Below are 27,201 nucleotides of genomic sequence, written 5' to 3' on the forward strand. Positions count from 1 at the left end.
AGTCAACCAGTAGACCTGGGACTCGTGTTCAGCTCTGTTTGACCTATGTTCTGGTCTTGACACATCTATGGGATATTATATTTTTCATACAATTTACTATGAAAATTTTAGATAAACACAAATTTTAGATAAATGAGTTTCAGATTTGTTATTTATTAAATAATAAAACGTATTATAATTTTAGATAAAGAAATTTATCTAAAATTGTGTAATTTCTTTGTGTAAGAAATTACACAAATTTCTTCTTGTGTCAAGTAACCAACTTGAATGTATCATAACCTCCTGTGAAAATAAAAAGTGTACTTTTCTTTTGAGACAAGGTCTTGCCCAGGCTGGAGTGCAGTGGCACAATCATAGCTCACTGCAGCTTCTACCTCCCAAGCTCGAGTGATCCTACCGCCTCAGCCTCCTGAGTAGCTGAGACCACAGGTGTGTACCACCGTGCCCGGCTAGTTTTTTATTTATATTTTTTAGAGACAAGGTCTTACTATGTTGCCCAGGCTGGTCTTGAACTTTTGGCCTCAAGCGATCCTTCCACCTTGGCCTCCCAAAGTGCTGGCATTATAGGTGTGCATCACTGCACCTGGCCAGAAGTGAACTTTTCAAACCACACACAAGACCCATCTATTATTCCTGGATGAGCCTTCAACATGGATAAGCATGATCAGTCAGCAAGGAGCTCAAGGATGATTTCAAACCATGTTTAACTTATGGCTCATGAGTTCCTCCGGGAGAGATTTCCGTCAGATCGAAAGTCAGAGAAACTAGAATGGACTTTGAAGATCATGCCTCAGGAGAGAGGGCAAACCTTTTCCAGAGCCACCTGCTGGCCAGTCCCGGATGGAGACCAGAACGCTGGTGTCCAGCCTGCGCTTCTTTCTACTGCACTGCATTCTCTTAGTATTTCCTTTCTCCAATGTCACCAGTAAATCAGAGAGACATTTGGTAAACTTAGACGGTATTTAGGACTGTCGTTGGATGCTGGCAGCAGTCATGATAAAATAATTAATATTTGCTGAGTATTTGCTGTGCACTGAGTGCTATATAAGGAACTTTGATGTATGACCACATTTAAACCTCACAATCAAACAGTGAAATGGATTGTCATCCCCATTATTTGGCTGAAGGAATTCAGACTTAGGGAGGTTCGGTAACTTGCCCAATAACATACAAGTAAAACAACGAAAGTGAGGTTCGACTCCAGGTTTGTCTGAATCAAAGCTCTTGCTCTTAACTCCTTGTTTTTAAGCCCGTGTTCTTTGGCTTCTGCCTCTGTGTGTTGTCTGTCCCCCGTCGTCAGTCCCCCATCGGCCACCGCACCACATAGGCCTACCAGTGTGGCTGGCCCTCCCTGGGATTTAGCGAATTTTACAGATAAGGAACCTGGGGCACAGAGAGGTTAGGTAACTTGTACAGAGTTACACAGTGAGTAAGTGACATGAAGTGTGAATCATGAGGAAGGTGTGATATTGTGATTTATAATAAGAAATATATATTTGGTCTTGTCTCTGCTTCCTGGCACATAGTTCTTAAAACCCTTGCAATTGGCTGGGCATGGGGGCATGCACCTGCAATCCCAGCACTTTGGTAGGCTGAGGCAGGAGGATGGGGAGGATCACTTGAGCCCAAGGGGTGGAGGCTGCAGTGAGCCGTGAGTGATGGTGCCACTGCACTCCAGCCTGGGTGACAGAACAAGACCCTGTCTTAAAATTTAAAAAGAAAGACAGAAAGAAAAACCCTTGGAACGTACAAAGTGATCAAGAGTCTTTTTGTATGCTAATGAGATGATTGACGACTGAGGGCTCCCGGATTGCCTCTGGAGGGGGCTGGTTGCCAGGGGAACCAAGCATGTGATTAGAGAGTTGGAACTTTCAGCCCCTTTCGCCCTACTCTACCCATACACACCCCCTGACCCTGTTTCCAGGGAGCGAAGAGGAGCAGGAGGTTGACTCAATCACTGATGGCCAATGGTTTCATCAATCATGCCTTTGTGATGAGGCCTCCATAAAAACCCAAAGGAACGGGTCTGGAGGGCTTCTGGATAGCTGAACACATGGAGATGCTGGGAGAGTGGTGCTCAGAGAGGGCATGGAAGCTCCAAGACCCTCCCTAGCCATCTCTTCACCTGGCTGTATGTATTCATTTGTCTGTATCCTTTGTAATACTCTTTATAATAAACCGGTAAATGGAATTAAGTGTTTCCCTGAGTTCCATGAGTCATGCTAACAGAAGACTGACCCCAAGAAGCCAATCTCTGATTTACAGCACAAAGTTAGAAAAAGTTACACAGCTTGTAATCTAAGAAGGGTGGTAAGAACTTCTCATGGATAGCCAGCTGGTCAGAAGCACAGGTGACAACCTTCAGCTTGCAACTGGCCTCTGAGGTCGAGGCAGCCAGGTAGGACTGAGACCTTAAACCTCGGGGTCTGCGCTCACTGCAGTTAGTGTGAGAAGTGAGTTACACTGTGGGACACCTAGTTAGGTGGGAAGGTGAGAATGTACCAACCTAACCAAACGGGATTTGTGAGGCCTGCGGTGGGCCTGGAGGGTGAATGATGCACACCTGTCCTTTCCCTTTGGAGCCTCCACCCCACCTGGGAGAGTCAAAAGTTCACTGGCAGAGTCAGAAGGTCCATTCCTTGTCAGGACCTCCACGTGGGGTGACTCATCCCTCTCCAGGGCTCTACGACCACTCCCCACTCCGGGAGACCTTGGCCTCACTTAGAGACCGCTGTTTTCATACAATGGGTTCAAGCATTCATGTTGCCTGGGGTCAAATTCATTCGAAAAATACCCTTTGTATTCTGACTTAATACCTCCAGGAGCCACAAACAGCATGGTGGCTTTAAACAAGGTGTACCTAGATAATACATACAAGTTGTGGGAATTTGGAGAGGTGGGGAGACTTTCAAAGCACTAGATGTATTAGAGTCCCATAGTTCACCTTTAGCTTTATCTAAAAATTAAACCTCACCTTTTCATTTTATCAGGCTCCTGTCGATAACTAACACAGACCGAAAGTTCACCGACTCCACACCAATGAGGCTCACCAGAAACTTATCTGATCAAAGCTGCCATAGGTGATTCTTTTGTTCACAGGAGGAGGAGGACTTTCTAAAGCAATTCCCAGGACTCAAGTTGTTGCAGCCCCCTCCCCACCCTGCAGGTCATAATGACAGCACAACCCCTTCCTTGCCCTCTGCCCACTGAGGACAAGGCAGTGAGGTGCCTCACTGAGCACCAAACCGGCCAGCCAAGAAGATAAAGCAGGCACCAAAGACCGGTGCCTGAGTGGTTTTCCATCCTCACCCATTCACACCCCAGAAACCAGCAAGTACCCGGACGTGTGGCTGGCTGAGCCCACGTCAGGCTTCACCCCTGACTCACATGGTGTCCCCAGGCTCTGCCGACTTCTCACTTGGGTAGTCAAGGACAAACGCTCTATTCGCCTGGGGCTATTCCTTCATTCCACAGCCCCACGGCAGAAGGGACACAGTACCCTTTGAGCACTTCTATGGGGCAGTAAAACTTTACAGCCTCCTGTCTGCTCTAAACAGTTCCCACATTTCTGAATAGACCTATTTATAACATGCAAGACTACTACGGTTTGCCCTTTGAAAATACTAGCAGATATTAAGTCCTTTCAAAGGGAGTCGACTGAGTTACATTGGCTAGCAGCTGGCTTACAGAAACCCCGGAGAGGCACAGCTGAGCTCCTGACTGTGACTAGCTATGTTAGGAAATAAAACAGCATTTGAGTCTCACAACATCACTGGAACTGGTCTTATGCTTTGCCACATTCATGTTGCTTTGGTGTCAAATCCAGCTGTGTCTCTCCCACGATTTTTTGCTTCCTTACTCCCTTCCTGCCTGGGTTGACAGAGCTCACCGTGAGCTTTGTCAGCAAATCCCAGTCTTTTCCTTCCATCTTCAGCAGGCAAAAACTTAAAACCAGGAAAAAGTAGCAACTCAATCCCAACTTGTTTCTCCCAGCCCCGGATTAACCAGCTGGCCCAGAAAAAGAATTATCACACACTGAGAAGTGTCCTTACCTGCGTTCCATAACGGCCACTCCTGTGCATCGAAGACCAGAGCCAGCCTCCTCCAGTCTGGGGACTCAGCTCCCCGCAGCTCGCAGACAATTGGGCCCATTATAGTCATCAAGCTGCCGAGTTAAAGGGTGGCCCTTACTAAAATATAAACAGCTAGTCAGCACAAGCCAAAGGGGCGGGGCTGCAGTATCAGGGGACAATGAGAGCCAATGAGCAGCCTCTTTGGGCTCTGTTTGCTTAAGATATTGTGTTTCATTCCAAAGTAGGGGACGCGGGAGTGAGGAACACTGAAGAGTGAGGGCTGAGTTCTCATCTTTACAGCCCCCAGTAGGAAAAGCATCCAAGTTGAAAAGTTTAAATCACTGCCCACAGAAGACCAATTTCAGGAAAGTGTTTGTAGACTGCACACATAATAATATGTATTTTTAAAGCCACAGACATTTATGTTACATTAGATATCTGTTGTCTTCTGGGGTTAATAAATGCAGTATTCATGAGGTCAACAGGAGTTTTTCAACCAAAGAACAAATGCCAAGAAAGTTAGTTTGATGACATGCTTATTTTATTGAACATACTATCTGATCAGAAGCACTCATCTCATCTACAGAGCAAACGCTTGTTTGATTGGTACATCTTTATTTTATTTATTTATTTATTTATTGAGATGGAGTCTCGCTCTGTCGCCCAGACTGGAGTGCAGTGGCACAATCTCCTCTCACTGCAACCGCAGGCTCCTGGGTTCAAGTGATTCTCCTGCCTCAGCCTCCTGAGTAGCTGGAATTACAGGCATGTACCACCACGCCTGGTAAGTTTTCATATTTTTAGTAGAGATGGGGTTTCGCCATGTTGGCCAGGCTGGTCTTGAACTCCTGGCCTCAAGTGATCCGCCCACCTTGGCCTCCCAAAGTGCTGGGATTACAAGAGTGTGCCACCGCGCCTACTTTTTTTTTTTTTTTTTGAGACAGAGTCTTGCTGTGTTGCCCAGGCTGGAGTGCAGGGGTGTGATCTTGGCTCACTGCAAGATTGGTATATCTTTAGGACCCAGAGAAATGGACTTATTGTATGCCCAAGTCAGCAAAATGACTCACATTTGATGTGTCTATGTTCTTCGTGTGTGTGTGTGTGTGTGTGTGTGTGTGTGTATGTGTGTAGAGATGGGGGTCTCACTATATCACCCAAGGTGGAGTGCTGTGGCTATTCACAGGCACAATCATTGTGCACTGTAACCTCAAACTCCTGGGCTCAGGTCATCCTCCTGCCTCAGCCTCCCTAGTAGCTGGGATTACAGGCTTGCACCTGTAATCATGCCGGACCATGAGCATTTAATTTGATCAAACATATCAGAAGTTCAGTATATTTGGAAGAAGGCAGGAGAGCCATGGCTTCTTTCTGTCCCCCAAACTTAACTAAATTCCACTTTTTTTTTTTTTTTTTTTTTTGAGACAGAGTCTCTCTCTGTTGCCCAGGCTTGAGTGCAGAGGCACAATCTCTGCTCACTGCAACCTCCATCTCCCAGGTTCAAGTGATTCTTGTGCCTCAGCCTCCTGAGTAGTTGGGACTACAGGTGCACACCACCACGCCCAGCTAATTTTTGTATTTTTAGTAGAGATAGGGTTTCACCATGTTGACCAGGATGGTCCTGATCTCTTGACCTCGTGATCTGCCCACCTTGGCCTTCCAAAGTGTTGGGATTACAGGCGTGAACCATCGCGTCCGGCCTTAAATTCTGCTTTTAAAGCTAGTACACCAGCTTCACTTTCCAATATCCTTTGATAATAACCAAGAACCAGAAAATAAACCGTAGGGCTTTTTTTCCTTAAATAATTTCTTCTTTTTTTTTTTTTTTTGAGACGGAGTCTCGCTCTGTTGCCCAGGCTGGACTGCAGTGGCGTGATCTCAGCTCACTGCAAGCTCTTCCTCCTGGGTTCACGCTATTCTCCTGCCTCAACCTCCCAAGTTGCTGGGACTACAGGCGCACGATGCCATGCCCGGCTAATTTTTTGTAATTTTTTTTTTTTTTAATAGAGACTGGTTTCACCGTGTTAGCCAGGATGGTCTCGATCTCCTGACCTCGTCATCCACCTGCCTTGGCCTCCCAAAGTGCTGGGATTACAGGCGTGAGCCACCACGCCAGACCTCCTTATATAATTTCTAAATAATACACTGAAGTAAAAATAAAGTTAAGAGCTGTTTGGTTGATTGTGTGGTATTGCATAAATTATAGGCATACAAACTGTGAAAAGTACAGTCATTACATTTGGAATAGTTTCATCATTTATAAAGTGATACAGTAGTTATCAAAATGAACACAGTAGTTGTCAAATGAATTATCAGAGAAAAATGTTGAAATGTATTTATTTTCCACAGTTTTTCTTAAGCCCTTCTGATGTGATTATAAAAACAATAATCCCCAAATGCCGTCCTTTCTAATCTATGTTAGTTTGAAAATGTTTCTGATTCTGCCACTGGTGTTTAATTTGTATTAAAGTCAACTTCCTCCAGAACCTTTTCTAAACAATGTATGAGGCTCCTTCTGGCCCTTGTATCCTTCTAATTATTCCAAAAGAGCTGTTACATCCATACTTTCACAGCTTCGACTTTAAGGTACAGGTTACCTCCTTGAAAGAATCTAGTTTTCTTCTGAAGTGTATGAACCCAGAAAATCTGAGACAGCTCTCAGTTAACTTAGAAAGTTTATTTTTCCAAGGTTGAGGACGCGCCCATGACACAGCCTTCACAAGTATTAGGATCCTGTCATTTTAAAAAGCTTTAGGACACCATGAGCAGCCAAAGGAAAAAATCGATGAACTGGACTTCATTAAATTTTTTTTTTCTTTCTTTCTTTCTCTTCTTTCTTTCTTTCTTTCTTTCTTTCTTTTTCTTTTTCTTTTTTCTTTCTTTCTTTTTCTTTCTTTCCTTCTTTAAAATTTCCTTCCTTCCTTCTCTTTCCTTCCTTCCTTCCTTCTCCTTCCCTTCCTTCCCTTCCTTCCTTCCTTCCTTCCTTTCCTTCCTTCCTTTCCTTCCTTCCTTCCTTCCTTCCTTCCTTCCTTCCTTCCTTCCTTCCTTCCTTCCTTCCCTCCCTCCCTCCCTGCCTTCTTTCCCTTCCTTCCTTCCTTCCTCCCTCCCTCCCTCCCTCCCTCCCTCTCTCTCTCTCTCTCTCTCTCTCTCTCTCTCTCTCTCTCTCTCTCTTCTTTCTTTCTTTCTTTCTTTCTTTCTTTCTTTCTTTCTTTCTTTCTTTCTTTCTTTCTTTCTTTCTTTCTTTCTTTCTTTCTTTCTTTCTTTCTTTCTTTCTTTCTCCTATTCTGTTACCCAGGCTGGAGTGCAGTGGCCAGATCATAGCTTCATAGCTCACTGCAGCTTTGACCTTCCATCCTCAAACTATCTTCCTGCTTGGGCCTCCCAAAGTGCTGAGATCACAGACATGAACCACAGCACATAACCAAAATTAAGACCTTTTGTGCTTCAAAGGATATTATCAAGAAAGCGAAAAGACAGTCTATAGAATGGGTGAAAATATTTGCAAATAATATATCTGATAAGGTTCTGGTATCCAGGATATGTTTTTAATACTCCTGCAATTCAACAACAAAAGGACAAACAACTCAACCTAAAGATGGGCAAAGGTCTTAAATAGATATTTCCCCAAGAATAAAACATAAATGTCCAAAAAACACATGAAAAGATGCTCAACATTAGTCATTAGGGAAGTGCAAATCAAAAACACAATGAGGCTGGGGCACAGTGGCTCACACCTGTAATCCCAGCACTTTCCAAGGTGAGTGGATCATCTAAGGTCAGAAGTTTGAGACCAGCCTGGCCAACATGGCAAAACTCTGCCTCTACTAAAAATACAAAAACTTGCCAGGCGTGGTGGTGCATGCCTGTAATCCCAGCTACTTGGTAGGCTGAGGAAGGAGAATTGCTTGAAACCAGGAGGTGGAGGTTGCAGTGAGCTGACATCATGCCACTGCACTCCAGCCTGGGCAACAGAGCAAGACTATGTCTCAGAAGGAAAAAAAAAACCAAAAAACCAAATGAGTCCAGGCGTGGTGGCTCACACCTGTAATCCCAGGAATTTGGGAGGCTAAAGCGGGAGGATCACTTGAGTCCAGGAGTTAGAGATTAGGCTGGGCAACATGGTGAGACCCCGTCTCTATTAAAAAATAATAACAGTAAAGAAAAAAAGAAAAAAACCACAATGAGGTGCCACTTTGCACCTCTCTCTATATATATATGTATTACATATATGTATTTTATATATATATACACATATATATATAAAGGAAGAAAACGAGTGTTGAGGAGGATGTAGAGAAACGAGAACCCTTGTACATTGCTGGTGGAATGTAAAATGGTTCAGCTGCTGTGGGAAACAGCTCTACAGTTCCTCAAAAAGCTAAACATAGAATTACCATATGACCAAGCAATTCTACTTCTGGATAGATACCCAAAACAATTGAAAATGGGGGCTCAAACAAATACGTGTACATCCCATATTCACAGCAGCACTATTCACAAGAGCTAAAGGATGGAAACAGCCCAAATGTCCATCAAAAAATGAATGGATGGACACTTGTGGTATATATATACAATGGAATATTTTTCAGCCATAAAAAGAAATGGAGTTCTACAACAAAGATGAATCCCTAAAACATTATGCTAAGTGAAAGAAGCCAGACACAAAAGGTTGTATGTTGTATGATTATGGGCAACATAGAGAGACTCCCTTTTCTAAAACAATTTTTAAAAGTAGCTCGCCAGCTGAGCATGGTGCCTTACTCCTGTAATCCCAGCACTTTGGGAGGTCGATCACTTGAGGTAAGGAGTTCGAGACCAACCTGGCCAACACGGAGAAACCCCATCTTTACTAAAAATACAAAAATTAGCTGCACGTGGTGGCAGTGCCTGTAATCCCAGCTACTCAGGAGGCTGAGGCAGGAGAATCGCTTGAACCCAGGAGGCGGAGGTTACAGTGAGCCAAGATCATATCACTGCATTCCAGCCTGGGCAACAGAGTGAGACTCCACCTAAAAAAAAAAAAAAAAATTAGCTGGCCATGGTGGCCTGCCTGTAGTCCCAGCTACTCCAGAGGCTGAGGCAGGAGGATCACTTGAGAACAAGAATTTGAGGCTTCAATGAGCTATGTGGTGCCACTACACTTCAACCTGGGCAACAGAGCAAGACCTTGTCTCTAAAAATATATAATAAAAATAAAAAATAAATAAATAAAAAGAGGATTTATTAAATGAATTCATCCATTATACTTATGCATCACTCAGCATCTATTAAGCTCCAGGCACTGTGAGGCAGGTGGGTGCCAGTAGATCTGCTTACACCCTTTCTACGGAAGGTAAGAAAGAATGCTGTTTTCCAATGCAAACGACAAAAATAATAACAATAACTAAGATTTATTAAGAAGCATTTTAAATGTCAAAAAGTGTAAGTGTGGAACAGGCCCAGGCTGGCAGCAAGTCAGAAAGCCAGTCTGCAAGCAAACAGATTTTTCCTAGTATTAATAGATATCATTCCTACCCTCTGTAAGCTCTGAGTATGTAACGACGTGCAGAGTATGTTTGACATTCTCAGTGAGTTTCCTACTTCTTTCAGCATGTATTTCATTAAAAATCAATCAATCAAGAAAAGAGATATTCACAAGTTTTTATCTGGGAAGGACTATATTTGAACTCAGTTCATTTGAACATTGGAAGGTTGAAACAGGAAATGAACTGAGAACGAGGAGGAAGAGGAGACTTTGAAAACATGGAAAGAAGACTTTGCCAAAAATTTCATCAAGAAAACACAACTCTGCAGAGCTGAAACTGTCTGACAAAGCTGTTTCACACATCCCCGGGGCCTGTTTCTTTCCTGACCATCATATCACTTAGTATTGGCCTATTGCTGTTATTTAAAATAATAAACAAAATGATTACAGAGGCAGATGTGTGTTCTTTTAAAAGACGGAGAGATGACATCACTACTTTCTAAATTTCGAACCATTAGATTATGCAATTCAGAAAATTGCTACATGCCCTTTGAGAATGCTCATCATCTAATTAAAATTTTACCCTTGATCCGAAACAGCTACCTCCTAGTCACCCAACTCTTGGCAACCTAAAGCCTCAATTACCCATAAGCAGAGCTTCACCAAACCCTTCTAAAGAGTCGAAGCCCAATTAACTGACTTAGCTCAATACTAAGTACTGCACTCATTACCAAGTCCCTGATTTGCCAACATACAAAACACTTTACCGGGGGAAACATTAAATTGCTTACTGATTTTTTTAAAAAATGATATACACAAAAAACTATATTCTCATGTCAAGAGACCTTATGAATGGAACTGGATGAAGTCACAACAGAGGCCCTTTGGATAATACATAGATGAATGCTGTATTAGTCCGTTTTTACACTGCTGATAAAGACATATGCGAGACTGGGAAGAAAAAGAAGTTTAATTTGACTTACAGTTCCACATGGCTGGGGAGGTCTCATAATCATGGTAGAGGGCGAAAGGCACATCTTACATGGTGGCAGCAAGAGAGAATGAGGGGAAGCAAAAGCAGAAACCCTTGATAAACCCATCAGATCTCATGAGACTTATTCACTATCATGAGAATAGCATGGTAAAGACCAACCCCCATGATTCAATTACCTCCCCTTGGGTCCCTCCCACAACATGTGGGAATCCTGGGAGATACAATTCAAGTTGAGATTTGGGTGGGGTCACAGCAAAACCATATCAAATGCTCAGACCTCCTAAGTCTCAGATGATTCTGGAAATCACAAATCTCTAAGCTTAAATTATGTGCTTTAGAATCCCTTAATTTCTTTTTTAAAGTAATAAAAAGAATATTGTTGTAGTCTATTTGGGCTGTTATAACAAAATACCATAAGCTGGGTAGCTTATAAACAACCGGAATTTATGTCCTACAGTTCTGGAGGCTGGAAGTCCAAGATTAAAGTGCTGGCAGATTCCACACTGGCAAGGGCCTATTTTCTCATTAACAGACAGCTATCTTTTTGCTGCCCTCACAGGGTAGAAGGGTCAAAAGAGCTCTCAGGTCTCTCATTTATTTATTTATTTTTTGAGACAGAGTTTCGCTCTTGTTCCCCAGGCTGGAGTACAGTGGTGCGATCTCGGCTCACTAGAACCTCTGCCTCCTGGGTTCAAGCAATTCTCCTGCCTCAGCCTCCTGAGTAGCTGGGATTACAGGCGCCCGCAACCATGCCTGGCTAACTTTTTGTATTTTTAGTAGAGACGGGGTTTCTCCATGTTGGCCAGGCTGGTCTTGAACTCCTGACCTCAGGGATTCAGGACCTCAGGTAATCCACCTGCCTCGGCCTCCCATAGTGCTGGGGTTACAGAAGTGAGTCACTCGGTCTCTTTTATAAGAGCACTAATCCCATTCATGAGGGTTCTGCACTCATGACCTAATCACCTCCCAAAGGCCCCACTTCCTAAGACCATCACCTTGGGGGCTGGGATTTCAGTGATGGATTAAGGGAGGACGCAAACATTGAGTCCATAGCAGATGCACAGGCAGCATGGCTTGATAAAGAGGGGAGCTAGAGGCCGGGCGCGGTGGCTCAAGCCTGTAATCCCAGCACTTTGGGAGGCCGAGACGGGCGGATCACGAGGTCAGGAGATCGAGACCATCCTGGCGAACACGGTGAAACCCCGTCTCTACTAAAGAAATACAAAAAACTAGCCGGGCGAGGTGGCGGGCGCCTGTAGTCCCAGCTACTCTGGAGGCTGAGGCCGGAGAATGGCGTGAACCCGGGAGGCGGAGCTTGCAGTGAGCTGAGATCCGGCCACTGCACTCCAGCCTGGGCTACAGAGCGAGACTCCGTCTCAAAAAAAAAAAAAAAAAAAAAAAAAAAAAAAAAAAAAAAAAAGAGGGGAGCTAGAGACTCAGCCTTCAGTGACATTGAAGGACTTTGTATATAGAAGGAATGAAAGCTACAGTCTTTCTTGGCTTTGATAAGGCTTTTGATTTTGTTTTGCTTAGCTGTTTCTCAGTGCATTGCAAATTATGGATAAAAAATGCTCTTAGGTTAGCTCACAACCGTTAAAGAGGTGAAAAGTTCATTCCATTAAACTTACTAACTATGTGGAAGCTCCATATTTATTATTCTGCATGATTTCTTAGTGTTTCTTCGTATTTCTTTGAGAAAGAAAGTGGTGGCAAGGCCTAAAGTCAGTTTCATATGTAGTCATGCAGTGAAGAACCATACATCAACACAGTGTGGACTTCTGTTTTTCCAAACATGCCAATAGGTTTTTAATAAGCCTCCTACAGTTTTTTGCTCTGTCTCCATATGACCAATGGCCCACACATGCAAAAGGATGCCTAAAGTTAGGCTGAAGCCATGGAACAAAGAACAATAAATTGGCTTCGATGGTGGATCAAGCAATGGCCTGGAACCCTTTGCTCATCTCCAACCCTTTGAGGTAAACCATGACTAATTTTAACACCACTAAGGTTTTCCATTTGTTGGGAGAGATCGTAAAGGGATTTGCTGAAAACCTAGTTCAGAATTAATCCCAGGAGCCATACAAAGACTTTCTCACACCGTCGCCCAAGATCCAAGACTGATGCAACATTTCATCAACAACCCTGATGGAAGAAAATGTACCATTAATTTTGAAGAGGCTACCAGCAGAGCCACCCCTTTGAGAGTGTGAGCAGTACCTAGTAATAATGGTAATGACATGAATACAGCATTTGTTATGTGCTGGGTACTGTTCTAAAGTATTTACATGTATGGACTCATTTAATCCTCACAACCAACCCCAGGCATAGGAACTCACACTCATTCTGCAGACAGGGAAATGGAAACTTTGTTTACTTTTTAATTTTTTTAAGAGACAGGGTCTTGCCTTATCCCACAGACTGGAGTACAGTGGTGTGATCATAGCTCTGGCCTTGACATCCTGGGCTCAAGCAATCCTCCAGCCTCAACTTCCTGAGTACCTGGAACTACAGGCATGCACCATGGCACTCAGCTTGTGTGTGTGTGTGTGTGTGTGTGTGTGTGTGTGTGTGTGTGTGTGGTAGGAATGAGGTCTTGTCATGTTGCCTAAGCTGGTCTCAAACTCCTGGGCTCAAGCCATCCTTCTGCTCACTCTCCTGAAGTGCTGGGATTAAAAGTGTGAGCCACCCTGTCTGGCCAATGTTCATTAACTTCTCTAAGTTTCAGTTTTCTGGCCAGGCACAGTGGTGCACGCCTGTAATCCCAGCACTTTAAGAGGCTGAGACAGGCGTATCACTTGAGGCCAGGTGTTCAAGACAAGCCTGGCCAACATGGCAAACCCGCAAATCAGCCAGGCATAGTGATGCACGCCTGTTATCCCAGCTACTTGGGAGACTGAGGCATCAGAATTGCTTGAATCTCGGAAGCGGGGGTTGCAGTGAGCTGAGATGGTGCTACTGCACTCCAGCCTGGGCGACAAAGCAAGATTCCATCTCAAAACAAAACAAAACAAAACAACAACAACAACAACAAAAGAAGTTAATAAACATGTTCAGCTAGGTAGAAATGGTCAAATACTAAGAGAATAAAATTCTAACAGGATTAGTTCAGAGAATGAAGAACAAACAGCAGAAACAAAATATAGTGGTAGAACTAAACACAGTAGCAACAAAAATACCTCGTGGCCCTGTACTGATTTCCTGAGCTGCCATAACATATTACTATGAGCTTAAAACAACACAAATGTAGGGCTCCTGCTGGAGGCTCTGAAGGAGAATCTGCCTCTTTCCTAGCTTTTTTGGCTGCCAGCAATTCTTTCTTTTTCTTTTTCTTTTTTTCTTTCGAGACTGGGTCTCACTTTGTCTCCCAGGCTGGAGTGTAGTAGTGTGATCTCAGCTCACTGCAACCTCAACCTTGCGGGGATGGCCCCCAAGGCTATGTTTGTGTCACATGATCCTGCTCATGATTAATCCAAGCTAAACCAATAATTTTTCTCAGACTGTTTAGCCATAGATGACTGATGCTCAGATGATCCTCCCACCTCAGCCTCCTGAGTAGCTGGGACCACCACAGGCACATGCCACCACACTCAGCTAATGTTTGTATTTTTTGTAGAGATGGGGTTTTGCCAGTTTTCCCAGGCTGCTCTCCTGGGCTCAAGCAATCTACCTGCCTCAGCCTCCCAAAGTGCTGGGATTACAGGCCTGAGCCATGGTGCCTAGCTGCCAGCAATTCTTAGTGTTCCTTGGCTTGCAGCTGCATCACTCCCGTCTCTGTCTCTGTCTTCACATGGCCTTCCCTCTATGGTGTCTCTCTGTCCTTTTCTGTCTCTCATGAGGACAATCACCATTGGATTTAAGGCCCACCCTAATCCAGGATGATTTTTATCTTGAGATCCTTACCTTAATTACAATGGCAAAGACTCTTATTCTAAATAAGGTCACATTTTGAGGTTCTACGTAGACATAGTTTTTGGGGACCAGAATTCAGTCCACTTAGAAACCCCAAGAGGTTGCTCCAGAGATGGAGAGGTTTCCTCACACAGGCAAGGGACACAGGAGTAAGTGTAATCAATCTCTAAAGGGAAAATAAGCTAAGCAGGAGTTTTTAACCACCACCCCTCATCTCCAACTTAAGGAAAAAACCTAGAAGAAAATAAATTATTTATCAAATCTTAGGAGAAGATGAGAGTTCCCAACTTAAAAACCTTGGGAAAACGGTGTAAATTTTGATGCATTTTGACACTAGTGAACACCTGTGAAACCATCACCACAATGAAGATAGGAATATATTCATCACCCCCAAAACTTCCTTGGACCCCCTTGGTAATCTCTCCCTTCCAGTCCTTCCTGCATCCCCCAGCTTCATCCCCAAGCATCCACTGACCTGTTTTCTGTCACCATCAATTGGTTTGCATTGTCTAAAATTTTATGTAAATGGAATCACATAGATTATACTTTTTGTTTGGTTTCTTTCATTCCACTTAACCATTTTGAGGTCGAACCATGTTGCATCAACCAAAATGATTAAGTGGAATGAAAATGATTTCATTTTGATTAAGTGGAAGGAAAGAAACCAAAATGTTGTTCATTCTTTTTATTGCTAAGCAGTGTTTCTTTATATGCACATACCACAATTGGTTTATCTACTCACTTCTGAAAGAAGTTTTAATCAATCAATACATTTGATAATCTAAGATTAGGGGAGAGATGAGAGAATATGAATGCAACTTTCTGAGAATCTGTGTTTCCTCTCTCTTTCCTTCTTCACTCTTTCCCCATCTCACTCTTAAATTACATATACTTAGGCCCGTGCCCACACTTGGTTCCTCAACCCTTGTTTTGCATAAGCCATTGGCTGGATGCTGGTTCCTGAATTCCAGGCCGTAGTGAAGGGTCCCGGGGGCCACCAGTGGAAGCCTCATTCAGTTTGTCCAGGCTTCTCAGTCTGTCTCTCCTAGTGCCTGCGCTTCTCTCTGTATATCCTGGGGGCTACACATCCCTGTTCTCACTTGCGCATCCTTCTCTCAATTTCTTTTGCCACTTCTGAGTCTCCCAGTTCGTCTCTCCCACACTTGGATTTGATTCACTGCCTCCTCTGCAGCATCTGTGCTCAATTCACCTTGCCCAGAAAGTTCTCTGTGGCTGGCCCCAGCCCAAATCTGTCCAATTTTGTGTTTCTGCCAACTATATTTCGGTTATTTAATTAATAAAGGCTGCATGGTAGTGTTTGAGAGCAAACTCAGAATAGGCCACACACCCACTGTGATTCATGACTGCACATATGTTTCCTTATCTACAAAATGGGGACAATCATAGTCCTACCCCACATGATTGTTGTGAGGATTAAATGAGATATGGTTGTCAATCATTTAGAACAGTGTTTAGCATATAGCAAGCATTATATACATTCTCCATAAAACAAACAAATAAAAATGTTCAAGTGCTCTTCCTCACCACAAAGAATTCTACTTGCATTCATAGACTTCTTCATTTAAAGATTATTCATTAAGGGCCCCTCTGTGGTAGGCATAAGAGCTGGGGAATAAAGCAGTGAACAAAACATATACAAGTTACATTCTACTAGGGTAGACAGACAATTACAGATAGACAACTAAAACTATAGACCATGTCCAGTAAGTGCTGCCAGGAAAAATAAAACAGCTTTAAAAGAGGACTGGGAATGACTGATGGTGGACTTAGGTGGGCTGGTCTGAACCAGAAAGTCACAATTTTAAATAGGATGGTCAAGAAAAGCCTCACTGAGAAACACTTTCTGTGAGAAGATCTGGATGGGCTCATCAAGTGTGTCATGGGCTGTCTGGGGAAAGACCATCTTTGGTAGTGTTTGGAACAGTGGGTGCAAAGGCCCAGGGACTCCTGGATCTAGTGCTTAGTGGCTACTTCAGATCAGCTGACTGTGATGGGCACAATATATTGAACTGTCATTAGTTCCATTTGTTCTACTTGCTGTTAGAATCTCTTAATTTTTTTTTTGTTTGTTTGCTTTTTTGGTTTATTTTATTTTATTTTATTTTATTTTATTTTATTTTATTTTGAGATAGGGTCTCACTCTGTCACCCTGGCTGGGGTGCAATGGCATGATCATGGCTCACTGTAAACTTGACCTTCCAGGCTCAGGTGGTCCTCCCACCTCAGCCTCCTGAGTAACTGGGACTACTGGCGCCCACCACTACGCCTAGCTAATTTTTGTATTTTTTGTAGAGATGGGGTTTTGCTGTGTTTCCCAGGCTGGTCTCAAACTCCTGAGCTCAAGTGATCCACCTGCCGTGGCCTCCCAAAGCTTGGGATTACAGGTGTGAGCCACCACTCCCAGCCCAGATACTCTTAACCTTGATGTACATTTTCTCCCCCACTGTTTAGAGATTGATGCTTTGATTGTAATGTAGAGACTTGACACTTTTCAGAATACAGATACAATGCTGTTTATAGGGGATTTCAAATGCAACCAGCTGGCCTGTGGCCCTGTGCTTAAACAATCACCGTGGTTCAGGACGCCTGGGGAAGGGTGTGGAGTGAGAAATTGTCTTTGTTGCTCTGGGGTTTCACTAAAAGACTGACCAATTAGATCGGGGCTTGGCAACAAAAAAGGGGATGTGGAGATGGCTGAGGAGCTTCACCGGGAGTAACTGAGATAATAAAAGGGCTGACTGGACAATAAACCCAGAGGGGACATGCTAGGAACTGAGCATGCAACTATGTGGCTTGATGAAGGGAAGCTTCTATGCTCATACCCATTTCTTCTGAGAACAAACTCAGAGAAAACAGGCTTAACTTGCGGCACGATGATTTTAGGGGTGTTTATGAAAAGGAGCTTCTATATACTATACGAAGGCTTGTTAAACATTGCAGACTGTGTGACTCCCAGTCTCTGAAATTACTGAAATGAAGAAGCTTATGAAAACAAAAATCCTTCCAACCTGGTCATCAGGCTCACTTATTTTCAGAACTATATCATTATGAAGGAAATCTATTGTTTAAAAAATAAATAAGAATTACCAAACAATAGCTTAGAAGGCCTCTCCAGAATTGTGCCTAAGGACAAAAATTCTGGGCACATTTTCTGAAAGCACAGCCTGTCTGATTTCCAGTGAATCCCCATACATCTGAGTTATACAGCTATGCATTTCTCACTGAAATATTTTAAGTTTAAAGTAACTGTGTCCCTCATTATTGTATTTTTAAGCATCCAATGGATGATGGCTGTTCAATTTAAAGTGTTGTCTCTTTCTCTGGGATTGCCCGGGACACAGGGATGGCCCCCAAGGCTGTGTTTGTGCTATATGATCCTGCTCGTGATTAATACGAGCTAAGCCAATAATTTTTCTCAGACTGTTTAGCCATAGATGACTGATCTGGAAAAGGGGGATTGGGGAAAACAAGGGAGGCCCCAATTCAAACTAAGCCCATCATTGGACTTTTTGAACTAAAACTGAGGGAAAAGAAGCAATCCTTCTCTGCTGCTTGACTCCATAAGATATGAGGTCACCAGCTTTAATCATCTGTATTCCTGCCAAGTGAAAAAAGCTAACCGTCAGGAGAAGAGAATAAAGCTAAAAGGCATAGAGAAGCAGAAATAAGAGACGGAGAAAAAGAATAGCATTCCAGGCTGGGCACGGTGGCTCATGCCTGTAATCCCAGCACTTTGGGAAGCTGAGGTGGTGGATCGCTTGAGGTCAGGAGTTTGAGACCAGCCTGGCCAACATAGTAAAACCCTGTCTCTACTGAAATACAAAAAGTGGCTGGGCATAATGGCGGCTGCTTGTAACTCCAGCTACCTAGGACGCTGAGGCAGGAGAATTGCATGAAGCCAGGAGGTGGAGGTTGCAGTGAGCCGAAATCGTGCCACTGCATTCCAGCCTGGGTGACAGAGTGAGACTCCGTCTCAAAAAAAAAAAAATGAATAGCATTCCAGACCCTGATTGCAGCTGTCCCTAATGTCCAAATGCATCTCTGTGTCTTGTGAGATGCCCTAGTATTCCCCGCAATGATATCCATCTTTTTTCTGAGTTAGTTTGAGTTTTGTTTCTACTTCTTGTCATGAAAAGATGGTTAATGTAGATTCCGGAGTCAGGTCCCACAACTTATATGCTTTGAGAGTTTGGGCCACTTAAAAAAAATATCTTTAAGCCTCAATTTCTTCATATGTAAACTGGTGATAATACTAGTATCCCTGTGAAGAACAGAGAGATAAATCATAAAATGCACTTAGCACAGTGCCAGGCACAAAGTAGGTGCTCAGTAAACGTTACTATAATGAGTGGCACTAAAAATCAAGTCATGCCCACCACTCTCTGCTATTCTGTTTGTTTCCGTCTGGCTATTATCTAAGGTACAGCCTTTCTTTCCTGCTGTCATTCCCACATCTCTTACATGTCTTTGGGTACAGAATTCATCTTCTCTACAGTACTTCCTTTCTCGCAAAAAAAAAAAAAAAAAAAAAACCCTTCATTCTTTAATCACTAGCTTTCCTGAGAAACTAACTGTAACTCACCAATGTCAACTGTTTTTCCCAACTCCATCTGCAAGCAGAAAGGAATCTGCTGAGCTTTAAACTTAGATTTTATTACAGGGTTTTATTATATGCCCATCTGTTGTAAACATTTCTCCCTTCCAAGATGGATTTGATTTAAATCAAATCTACATAAATATTAATTTAAATCACTAGTTAGGATAAGTTGAACCCCCACCAAGATATTCATATTGCCTCATACCATCATTCTGTATACCCCACTTCAATTCAAAACTACATCCTTTTGAATCTTGAAATGTCACTTCTAAGGAAATGTCTGTTGTGTATACTTTACAGGAAACAATAGAAATGATAAATCTTCAGTTTGCACATGCTATTCTTACTGATTCATTAAATAAACCTCAAGTGGCTACAGTGTTCCGGGCATTGTTCTGGGTGCTGGACATACAAGGATTAATCAATGATTAAACAAGACACAGGGTGAGTGTTGTCACAGGGAGGCACGGGCCTGAGAGTTATGGCAGCACAGAGGACGGGGCCTCCCTCAGTCGAGTTGGCGTGTAGGGTGGAGTAGTGTACAGGGGATACTAGGCAGGAGAATTTCCCAGACACCATAACCCCCATTCGAGTGCCTCACAGCCACATCACAGACACGTACATGCCGTGATCCAGATGTGACCACAGCAGGTCACCTTCAGCCAGCTCTGTGGTTTCCTAATCAACAAGCCCAGATACCAGTCGCCAATTAGAACATGCCAAGACTTTGCTCTCCTAAAATAGGATAGAGACAGTTTAATACCTTTTGGCTTTTAAAGACCTATCCCATTTCCTCTCCCTTGAATCTCATCTACTAGGGAAACTAGACTCTGTTTTGGATTAGATTTCCTGCTTGGCAGTGAAACTTTTCCCCTCATCTCTCAATCATTGGTCTCTCAGTCTTCATTTTATTCTTTATCGAAGTACAAGAAGCCAACAGCATTCTAGTTAGAAATGGCCTCTCCAGGCCGGGTGTGGTGACTCATGCCTATGATTACAGCATTTTGGAAGGCTGAGGTGGGAGAGTTGCTTGAGCCCAGGAGTTCAAGAACAGTCTGGACAACAGACCCCCATCTCTATTTGATAAAATTAATTTTTTTAAAAGAAATGGCCTGTGCAAAGTCATGGAGATGTAAATGATTATCTGCAAACGAAGGGAGTTTGGGGAGTGGCAAGCAGGGAGCAGGTTATGAAAGACTTTGGATTTTCTGGGTATAAAATGTGCAGTTTGAGAAATAAAATTAAACTTCTTCTGAAGATAAAGTGTTTTAACGTAAATCAGTGTTCCTTATGTGAACACAGGACAGGACAGAAAATGATTTGGATGACTGTTTCCTCACCCCTTCCTTTTTTTTTTTTTTTCAGGGACAGGTTCTTGCTATATTGCCCAGGCTGATCTCAAACTCCTGGCCTCAAGTGATCCTCTCACCTCAACCTCCCAAAGCACTGGGATTATAGGCATGAGCCACTGCGCCCAGCCCCTCATCCCTTCCAAGGATGGTCAGAGAACCATTCTAACTGCAAAAGAAAGGAGTGAATTCAGAAATGGGTGCCTTGGGGCATGGGCTTATATCCCTCAGGGAATCCCAGGGAAGAACAAGGCTAATAGACTGACTGAGGAGCCACCAGTTTTTTGCTTTTGTTGTTTTGGGGGGTTGTTGTTGTTGTTGTTTTGAAACAGAGTCTCACTCTGTCACCCAGGCTAGAGTGCAGTGGTAGAGTCTCAGCTCACTGCAGCCTCTACCTCTCAAGCTCAGATGATCCTCCCACCTCAGCCTCCTGAGTAGCTGGGACTACAGGTGTGTGCCACCATGCCTGGCTAACTTCTGTATTTTTTGTAGAGAAGGGGTTTCACCATGCTGCCCAGGCTGGTCTCAAACTCCAGGGTTCAAGCAATCCACCCTCTGAAGACTCCCAAGGTGTTAGGATTATAGGCGTGAGCCACCGTGCCCGGCCCTCACTTTTAGGTTTCTACAAGTATTCTGTGCACTTTAAAATGTTCCTTCCAGTGTTACAATAACAACTCCAACTTCTTATGATTTACAGCTTCTGTGCTTTTGTCCTAGGAACCTGAAGGGCAGATATGAAAGCTTGGCTGCTTCTTTCTCTTTCTTCTAGATTCTACTTCCTCCTCCTGTAGCCTATGAGGTGCTCCCAGAGTTGGCCTATGAAGGGGAGTTAGGAAAAAATAGTCGTAGTCTTTGGGTTATATAATAGGACCAGATATAATAGGACGTTGTGCACTCAGGACTTGGCGGATGTCTGAAGCTGGCATTTGTCTCCAGGAAAGCTTGTGTGGGCCCTTGGAGATGGCTCTGCTGTGAATCCCCCATTGAAATACCTATGATGCGGCTGCCATTTTTCTGCCTGTCACTGAACCTCAGTGCCACGTCATCCAGGGGTCTACCTCACACAGACTTTCCCTCTGTCAGGGTTCAATTCCTCCTCCTTGCAGCCCACCTGGGCGAGGCTCTATGACAGGCTCCTCACTGGACCCTCAGGAGAGGTCTGGCTAGCCCACTGAAAAACTGCATTCTTGCCCCAATAGCTGGGGAACAGCAGTGGCCCTCAACACAGCCTTCTTCCTCTCTCTCTGCTCTTATTCAGTCCTGCACTCTTCCAACCTGTGGATGAGCATCAAGCTCTCTCAGTATTCCTCTTGGTCTCTCCTTTGTCACTTGGTGAGAAGGAAGCACCTCTTCCCTCTGCCGTGGCCCTGGTGGGTCAGAGAAGCTGACACATTGACAACCTTTCCAAAGATCCAGAGTAACCCTCCAGGTGGGTAAATGGGCTTAGGGTTGCAAAACAGCTACTGGCTGGCCCCTTAGTAGGTCCTTCATGGTGGACTTATCTTGCTTTGAAATATGAGAGCGATGGGCATCTAAAAATTTGTTTTCATCCTTTGCGGCCCCAGTTTACACTGATAGAAAAAATGTGCTGTTTTAGCATTCTAATTACACATATATGATTTGTGACTGTAATGAAAATCCTGACACTTCCATGAAAACATTGCCAAAGATTCTGAAATTTAAAATTATCATAGGCATGACCTGGTGACAGATCCTTCATCAGGGTTATCTTCCTATGGAATTTTCTATTCATAAATAGCATGTTTTACAAGCATGATTTGAATGTTTAACATTGGAGTTTTTAAATAGTTCATTAAACAGCCTTTACTATTTTGTGGCAAGGGGATTCTATTAGAAGCAGTTGCTTTTTCTGGAAAGTCCCAGTACATGTAATAGCATCCCTCTGTCTTGGCACCTCTGACAATCTGTGCTCCCTTTAGGCTGGCTTCCCCGCACAGGTAGAGCTTGTTTGTTCTCTCCTGTTCTCCCTCTGGTCATTTCTGAAGGTCTGGAGGAGCAGGCTTTTTTTGATATGAAGAGAGACAGGTATCAGGTGAGGGTGTGGCTCAAATTCAGCCAGAAGATGTGGAATAATGGCGCAGGCGTGGGAAAGGCTTCCCCTTTCGGGGACTTGGTAGTGGAGACAAGACTTGAAAAGGGGCCCTCAGGTGCCCTTGGCTGGCATCTTAGTCCTGTGTAACTTGAGGAGAAGATTCTGCTCTGGGCTGTCCCTCGAGCCCCAACAAAAATTCCTTCCTTAGAGACAAAGCATGAGAATAAGGCCCTTTCAGCTCCTTTTACAGCTCTTTAAGAGGATGAAATGGTTCAAAGTTTTAAGTATTTACCTGAGGTTAAGTGCTATTTCCTAGAAAGTTTCTTAAACGCCCTCCGTATTTCTTCCGTGTTATTTTTTTAAAGCACAATATTCTAAAGACATTCACATCCCACCTTTAATCTCTAGTTAAAGTTAGCTTCACCAAATCCCAGAATGTTAGGGCCGAATGTAACCTAAGAGATCATTACGTCACAGATAAGTAAACTGAGACCCAGGGAGGAAAAGTGACCCAGTTCCCAGCACTCAGACCACGGCCTGGCGCTCCCTCGGGCTGCCATGAGGTTTTTCAGCCTGGGCACTGCTGATATTGTGGGACAGATGATTCTTTGTGGTGGGAGTCTGTGCTGTGCATTGCAGGATGCGTACCAGCCTCCCTGGCCTCTACCCACTTGATACCAGTAGCATTTCCCCCACCTTAGTTGTGAGAACCAACAATGTCTCTAGACATTGCCAAATTTTCCCTTGGGGGCAAAATCACCCCTGGTCTAGCAATTTCCTCAGCCCCCTGCCCACAGGAGCGGTCAGCAATAGTTGTCTGCAAAGTGCACTTTACTTTGTTCACTTCTCCTAATCAGCTGCTAATTGAACCCAGTCTTTCTTATCAAACTCCTCCTCAGGGAGAGAGAAGCCCTGGCAGGTTAACTGGCCCCCAGGAATCATGAAACCATCTTCTGGTTTCTCAGTGCTCCTCATGGAACCTCTCATGTGTATGTCCTGTCTCCCCAACTCCTTCCTGAGTTCCCCAGCGGTAGAGGCATCTCCTCCCTGAGGGGCATAATTTATCCCAGGGTTCCTACTGCTTACGTGGAGGGACAAAGCGGTAACTCAATAAATGCTACTGACTTCACAGCTCCTCAGTGAGGTCTGGCTATTTTCAAACACAAAGGCACAGCTGCTGAGATCACACATGAAAATATCAGAGCCAACAAAAATGGAATCCTCCTCAGAAAATGACAGACTGGCAGTCCCCGCTGGGCTCAAGATCCACTCATCACACCGAGACACGCAGTAGGCTGTGCAGAGTACGATCAAGCCTCTGCTTTATTGAAGCAAGGCTGGAACTGAGTAAATATGGTGTAAAAAGGCTAATGCAGTGAAAATCAAAATATTCCTGAGATTTCCAAATTTCTGAACTGAGTGAATAGCTCTCTAACGGGGAGCCTGTCATGTAAGAAACTAACACTTATTGGGTGATCTACTGGCCAGTAGGGTTTCTTTGTGTGTGTGGAAAGAAAGAATAAACTCTGCTCTTGGGGAACCACAATCGCAGTGAAAACAACTCATTCATTCATTCATTCGCTCACTCATTTGTTTTGGAATTCATTCAATACATACACAGGAAGAACGCGTTAAAGAGAATACAAAGAGCAAATCACAGTGGAACGATGCTGCTGAAAGAACGTCAAGGTTCCTGTCTGGGGAACTTGTCCTAGAAAATGGCATTTGGAAATGGAATAGGACACAATTTGACTCCAAAAAGAAGAAATGGCAGTCCCCATAGGGAAAATACTGTTGTTGTTTTGAGACAGAGTCTCACTCTGTCACCCAGGCTGGAGTGCCGTGGTATGGTCTCAGTGGTATGGTCTCAGTGGTATGGTCTGTGGCTGCTCCGGATGGAAATGTGTCTCCAGGCATGAAGGCGGCAGCAGCGCCTGTGCTTTCCTTCTGATGAGATTTCTCGTACCTGAGAGACCCTACTCCATTTCCCAAAGGCAGGATAAAAGCAGCAGCATCGATGGTGATTTCCCAGTGAACTAACTCTGAAGACTGAGTTTTCCAGTACGCACAGTGGAATATCACTTTAAGGACAATTCCAGGTGAGCAAAACTGAATTCATCCATTCTCACACCCGGTATGAAAAGCCAGGCCACACTGGGGAGAATGGGACTCTGTTCAGAGTGCTCAGAGGACTTCTTGTCACTTAAGCTACCCTTTACTCTACTTGTTATGAACCGAATGTTTGTGTCAACCCTAAATGCATCCATTGAAACCCCAGCCCCCAATGTGGCTGTATTTGGATATGAGGCCTCTAAAGAAGTAATTAAATGAGGTCATAAGGCTGGACCCTGATTCGACAGAATTACTGTCCTTAGAGCATGCGTACTCTCTCTCTCTCCACGTGTACACATCAAGGAAAGGTCATGTAAGCACATAGTCAGAAGACAGCTGTCTGCAAGCCAGGAAATGAGCCCTCATCAGGAACCAATGACAGTGACGCCCTGACCTTAGACTTCCAGCCTCCAAAACTGTGAGAAAATAAACTTCTGTTGTTGAAGACACCCAGTCCATGGTATTTTGCTATGGCAGCCCAAGCAGACTAAGACACCCCGTCTCCCCCATGAGCTAGAATCCCTGCCCAAGGTAAAGACCCCTGGTACACCCAGCCCTTCAGGAAGCTCATTCTCACGCAGCTTAGCCTTCCTCCACTGCAGGCATTACATTCTTGGGTAGTGCTACATACTTCACCTTGGTCCTCCCATTTAATCCCTATGAGGTTGGCAATATTATATTAAGTTCCCAGAGGAGGAAGTCAAAGCTCAGAAAAGTTAAGGTACGTACCCAGTTTAAGACTGACCTAAGTAGAGGAGCTAGAACTGGAACACAGGTCTACAAGGAGATTGTCTCCCTTACATCTACAAGGGATCCTAATCTCTGTTCAGTGTGGTCTAGCTTTTCCTTCGGTGGATTCCCTGGGCTCTTTCTTACCCTTAGCCAAAGCCCCTGCACTCCAGGTCTCCTCCTTTGGCCAAACTTCTTACACACTGGTACAAACTCAGATGCACGGATCTGATGTCTTGAACCCAGCCTGCCCTCTCATATGAGTTTCAGCCTCTGCTCATCCCTGCACAACCATGCTTGGGGATATTATCTGCTTGCTTCTCAGGTTCAGCTGTGCTCTAGAACCTGGTCCCATAGCACCCTTCCCCCTTTGTCTACAGCCCTCTGGACAATCACGCGCCATCCCTTGGGTGTAGCTCAGGTTCCTACACCTGTGCTCAGAGCTGTTGCCTCAGACATGCTCCACATCACTGCTCCAACCCTTGTCACTCTCTTAAAGCAGCTGTTCTCCACCCCTCGGCAGAGGACTTTTCTTCTACTTCACAATACATGCCTTCAAGGAACATTTATCGTCCAGCTGGGCACTGGGCCTTATTACGGGGAATGTGAAATAATGCAACTGTCAAATCATCAAGGCAGGTACAAGGAGGAGAAGCAGCCCATGCATCACTGCCCAGTGGTGGTGCAGACCACGACGGCTGTGTGTTCAGAGGAGAGAGGCAGCTCTGCACTGGCAGGACAGGAGAGGCCCTGAAGGAAGTGGACTACGGCAGGGTCAGTCAGTGGATCACAGGCTTTGAGGCTAACCACACCAGGCCACACTTCCTATTCAGCCATTCATTCATGCATTCATTCATTCATTCATTCTTACATTCATTCATTCTTACATTCATCAAATCTTTAGTATGTTCCAAGTGCTATGCTAGGTGATACAGCAGTGAACAATCTCCCAGGGGAAATTAGACAATAAACAAATAAGGTCACGGCCTGGGACAGTGGCTCTGAAGGAATAACTGGGATACTGGGATAGAGGGTCCCAGGGAAAAGGCATTTGAGAAGGTGGGTAGAGCATCTTAGGGGAAAGGAACAAATGCAATAGCCCCCAGGTAGGGAAGCACTTTTAGAGACTAAGGAACAAAAAGGCGGGTGATGGGGCTGGGGGAATCTAAGTAACATTTTAAATAATTTAACCCAAGAATTACATTATTCTGAAACACCTAATAGATTTTAGGAGGAATCCATAAAATCATAAAATGAGCCATTGCATATTTGTGTGCACCCTAAATACTGAAATGAACTCTTGTTCATGGTTCGAACACTGAGTGGTTCCTGCTGCAGGGCAGGCACTGTGCTCACAGCTTTTATTTATATGAATCAGCTCACTTAGCCCTAACAACAATCCCATGGGGTGTGTACTATTTATAAATGAGGAAACTGAGTCACGGGCAACATGTTGCCCAAGGTCACAGAGCTGAGAAGCAGGGTCAGTGGGCGTGAGCCGTGCAGGTGGACTCCATGGTGGCATTTAGCCGAGACACCACAGACCTCTCAGGACTTTTTCCCAAGGTCCCATCTGTGGGCAATTACAACAAGGAGCCTAGTTGGACCCCAGTCTCTTCACTTGCCGTTTCCAAGCACTACAATAACAAAAAATACCTAGCATCTGCAGATCCAATGGTATCTGGCTACGGCCTTAGGAGGTGCCCCTCCTTGTGCTCTTACCCCTTCTGGCTCCACTTCTGGTTCTGATTCTGAACCAAAGAGCTTCTTCATCACCTCCCTCTACCACTTCTTAGCTCTCTGAGGGCCTCAGTTTCCTCATCTGTAAAATGGGCTGCTTGGGCACTCGGTAGACTGAGATGGTTGGGGAGCCTCATGCACTCTGCTTCCCTTAAAAAATGAA

The 27,201-nt window shown here is 44.2% G+C and overlaps 1 protein-coding gene across 8 annotated transcripts in view; it reads right to left on the bottom strand.

The window, feature by feature from the left end:
- Positions 1–27,201, bottom strand: part of LOC105463500 (tripartite motif containing 2) — a 186,232-nt gene that overhangs the window by 130,187 nt on the left and 28,844 nt on the right. For 2 of the 8 annotated variants that reach the window (XM_011710619.3, XM_011710617.3), the window contains exon 1: positions 4,053–4,184. The exons of 3 other annotated variants lie outside the window; for them this stretch is intronic. In XM_011710619.3, the coding sequence (XP_011708921.1) occupies positions 4,053–4,082 (30 nt within the window). In that variant the 5' untranslated portion in view covers positions 4,083–4,184. Of the gene's footprint in view, positions 1–4,052; positions 4,188–27,201 lie in introns of those variants that run through there. 3 more of the 8 variants (XM_011710618.3, XM_011710633.3, XM_071092920.1) reach the window with 3 other exon arrangements.

Source organism: Macaca nemestrina, chromosome 3 (genome assembly GCF_043159975.1).
Source record: "Macaca nemestrina isolate mMacNem1 chromosome 3, mMacNem.hap1, whole genome shotgun sequence".
Lineage (NCBI taxonomy): Eukaryota > Metazoa > Chordata > Mammalia > Primates > Cercopithecidae > Macaca > Macaca nemestrina.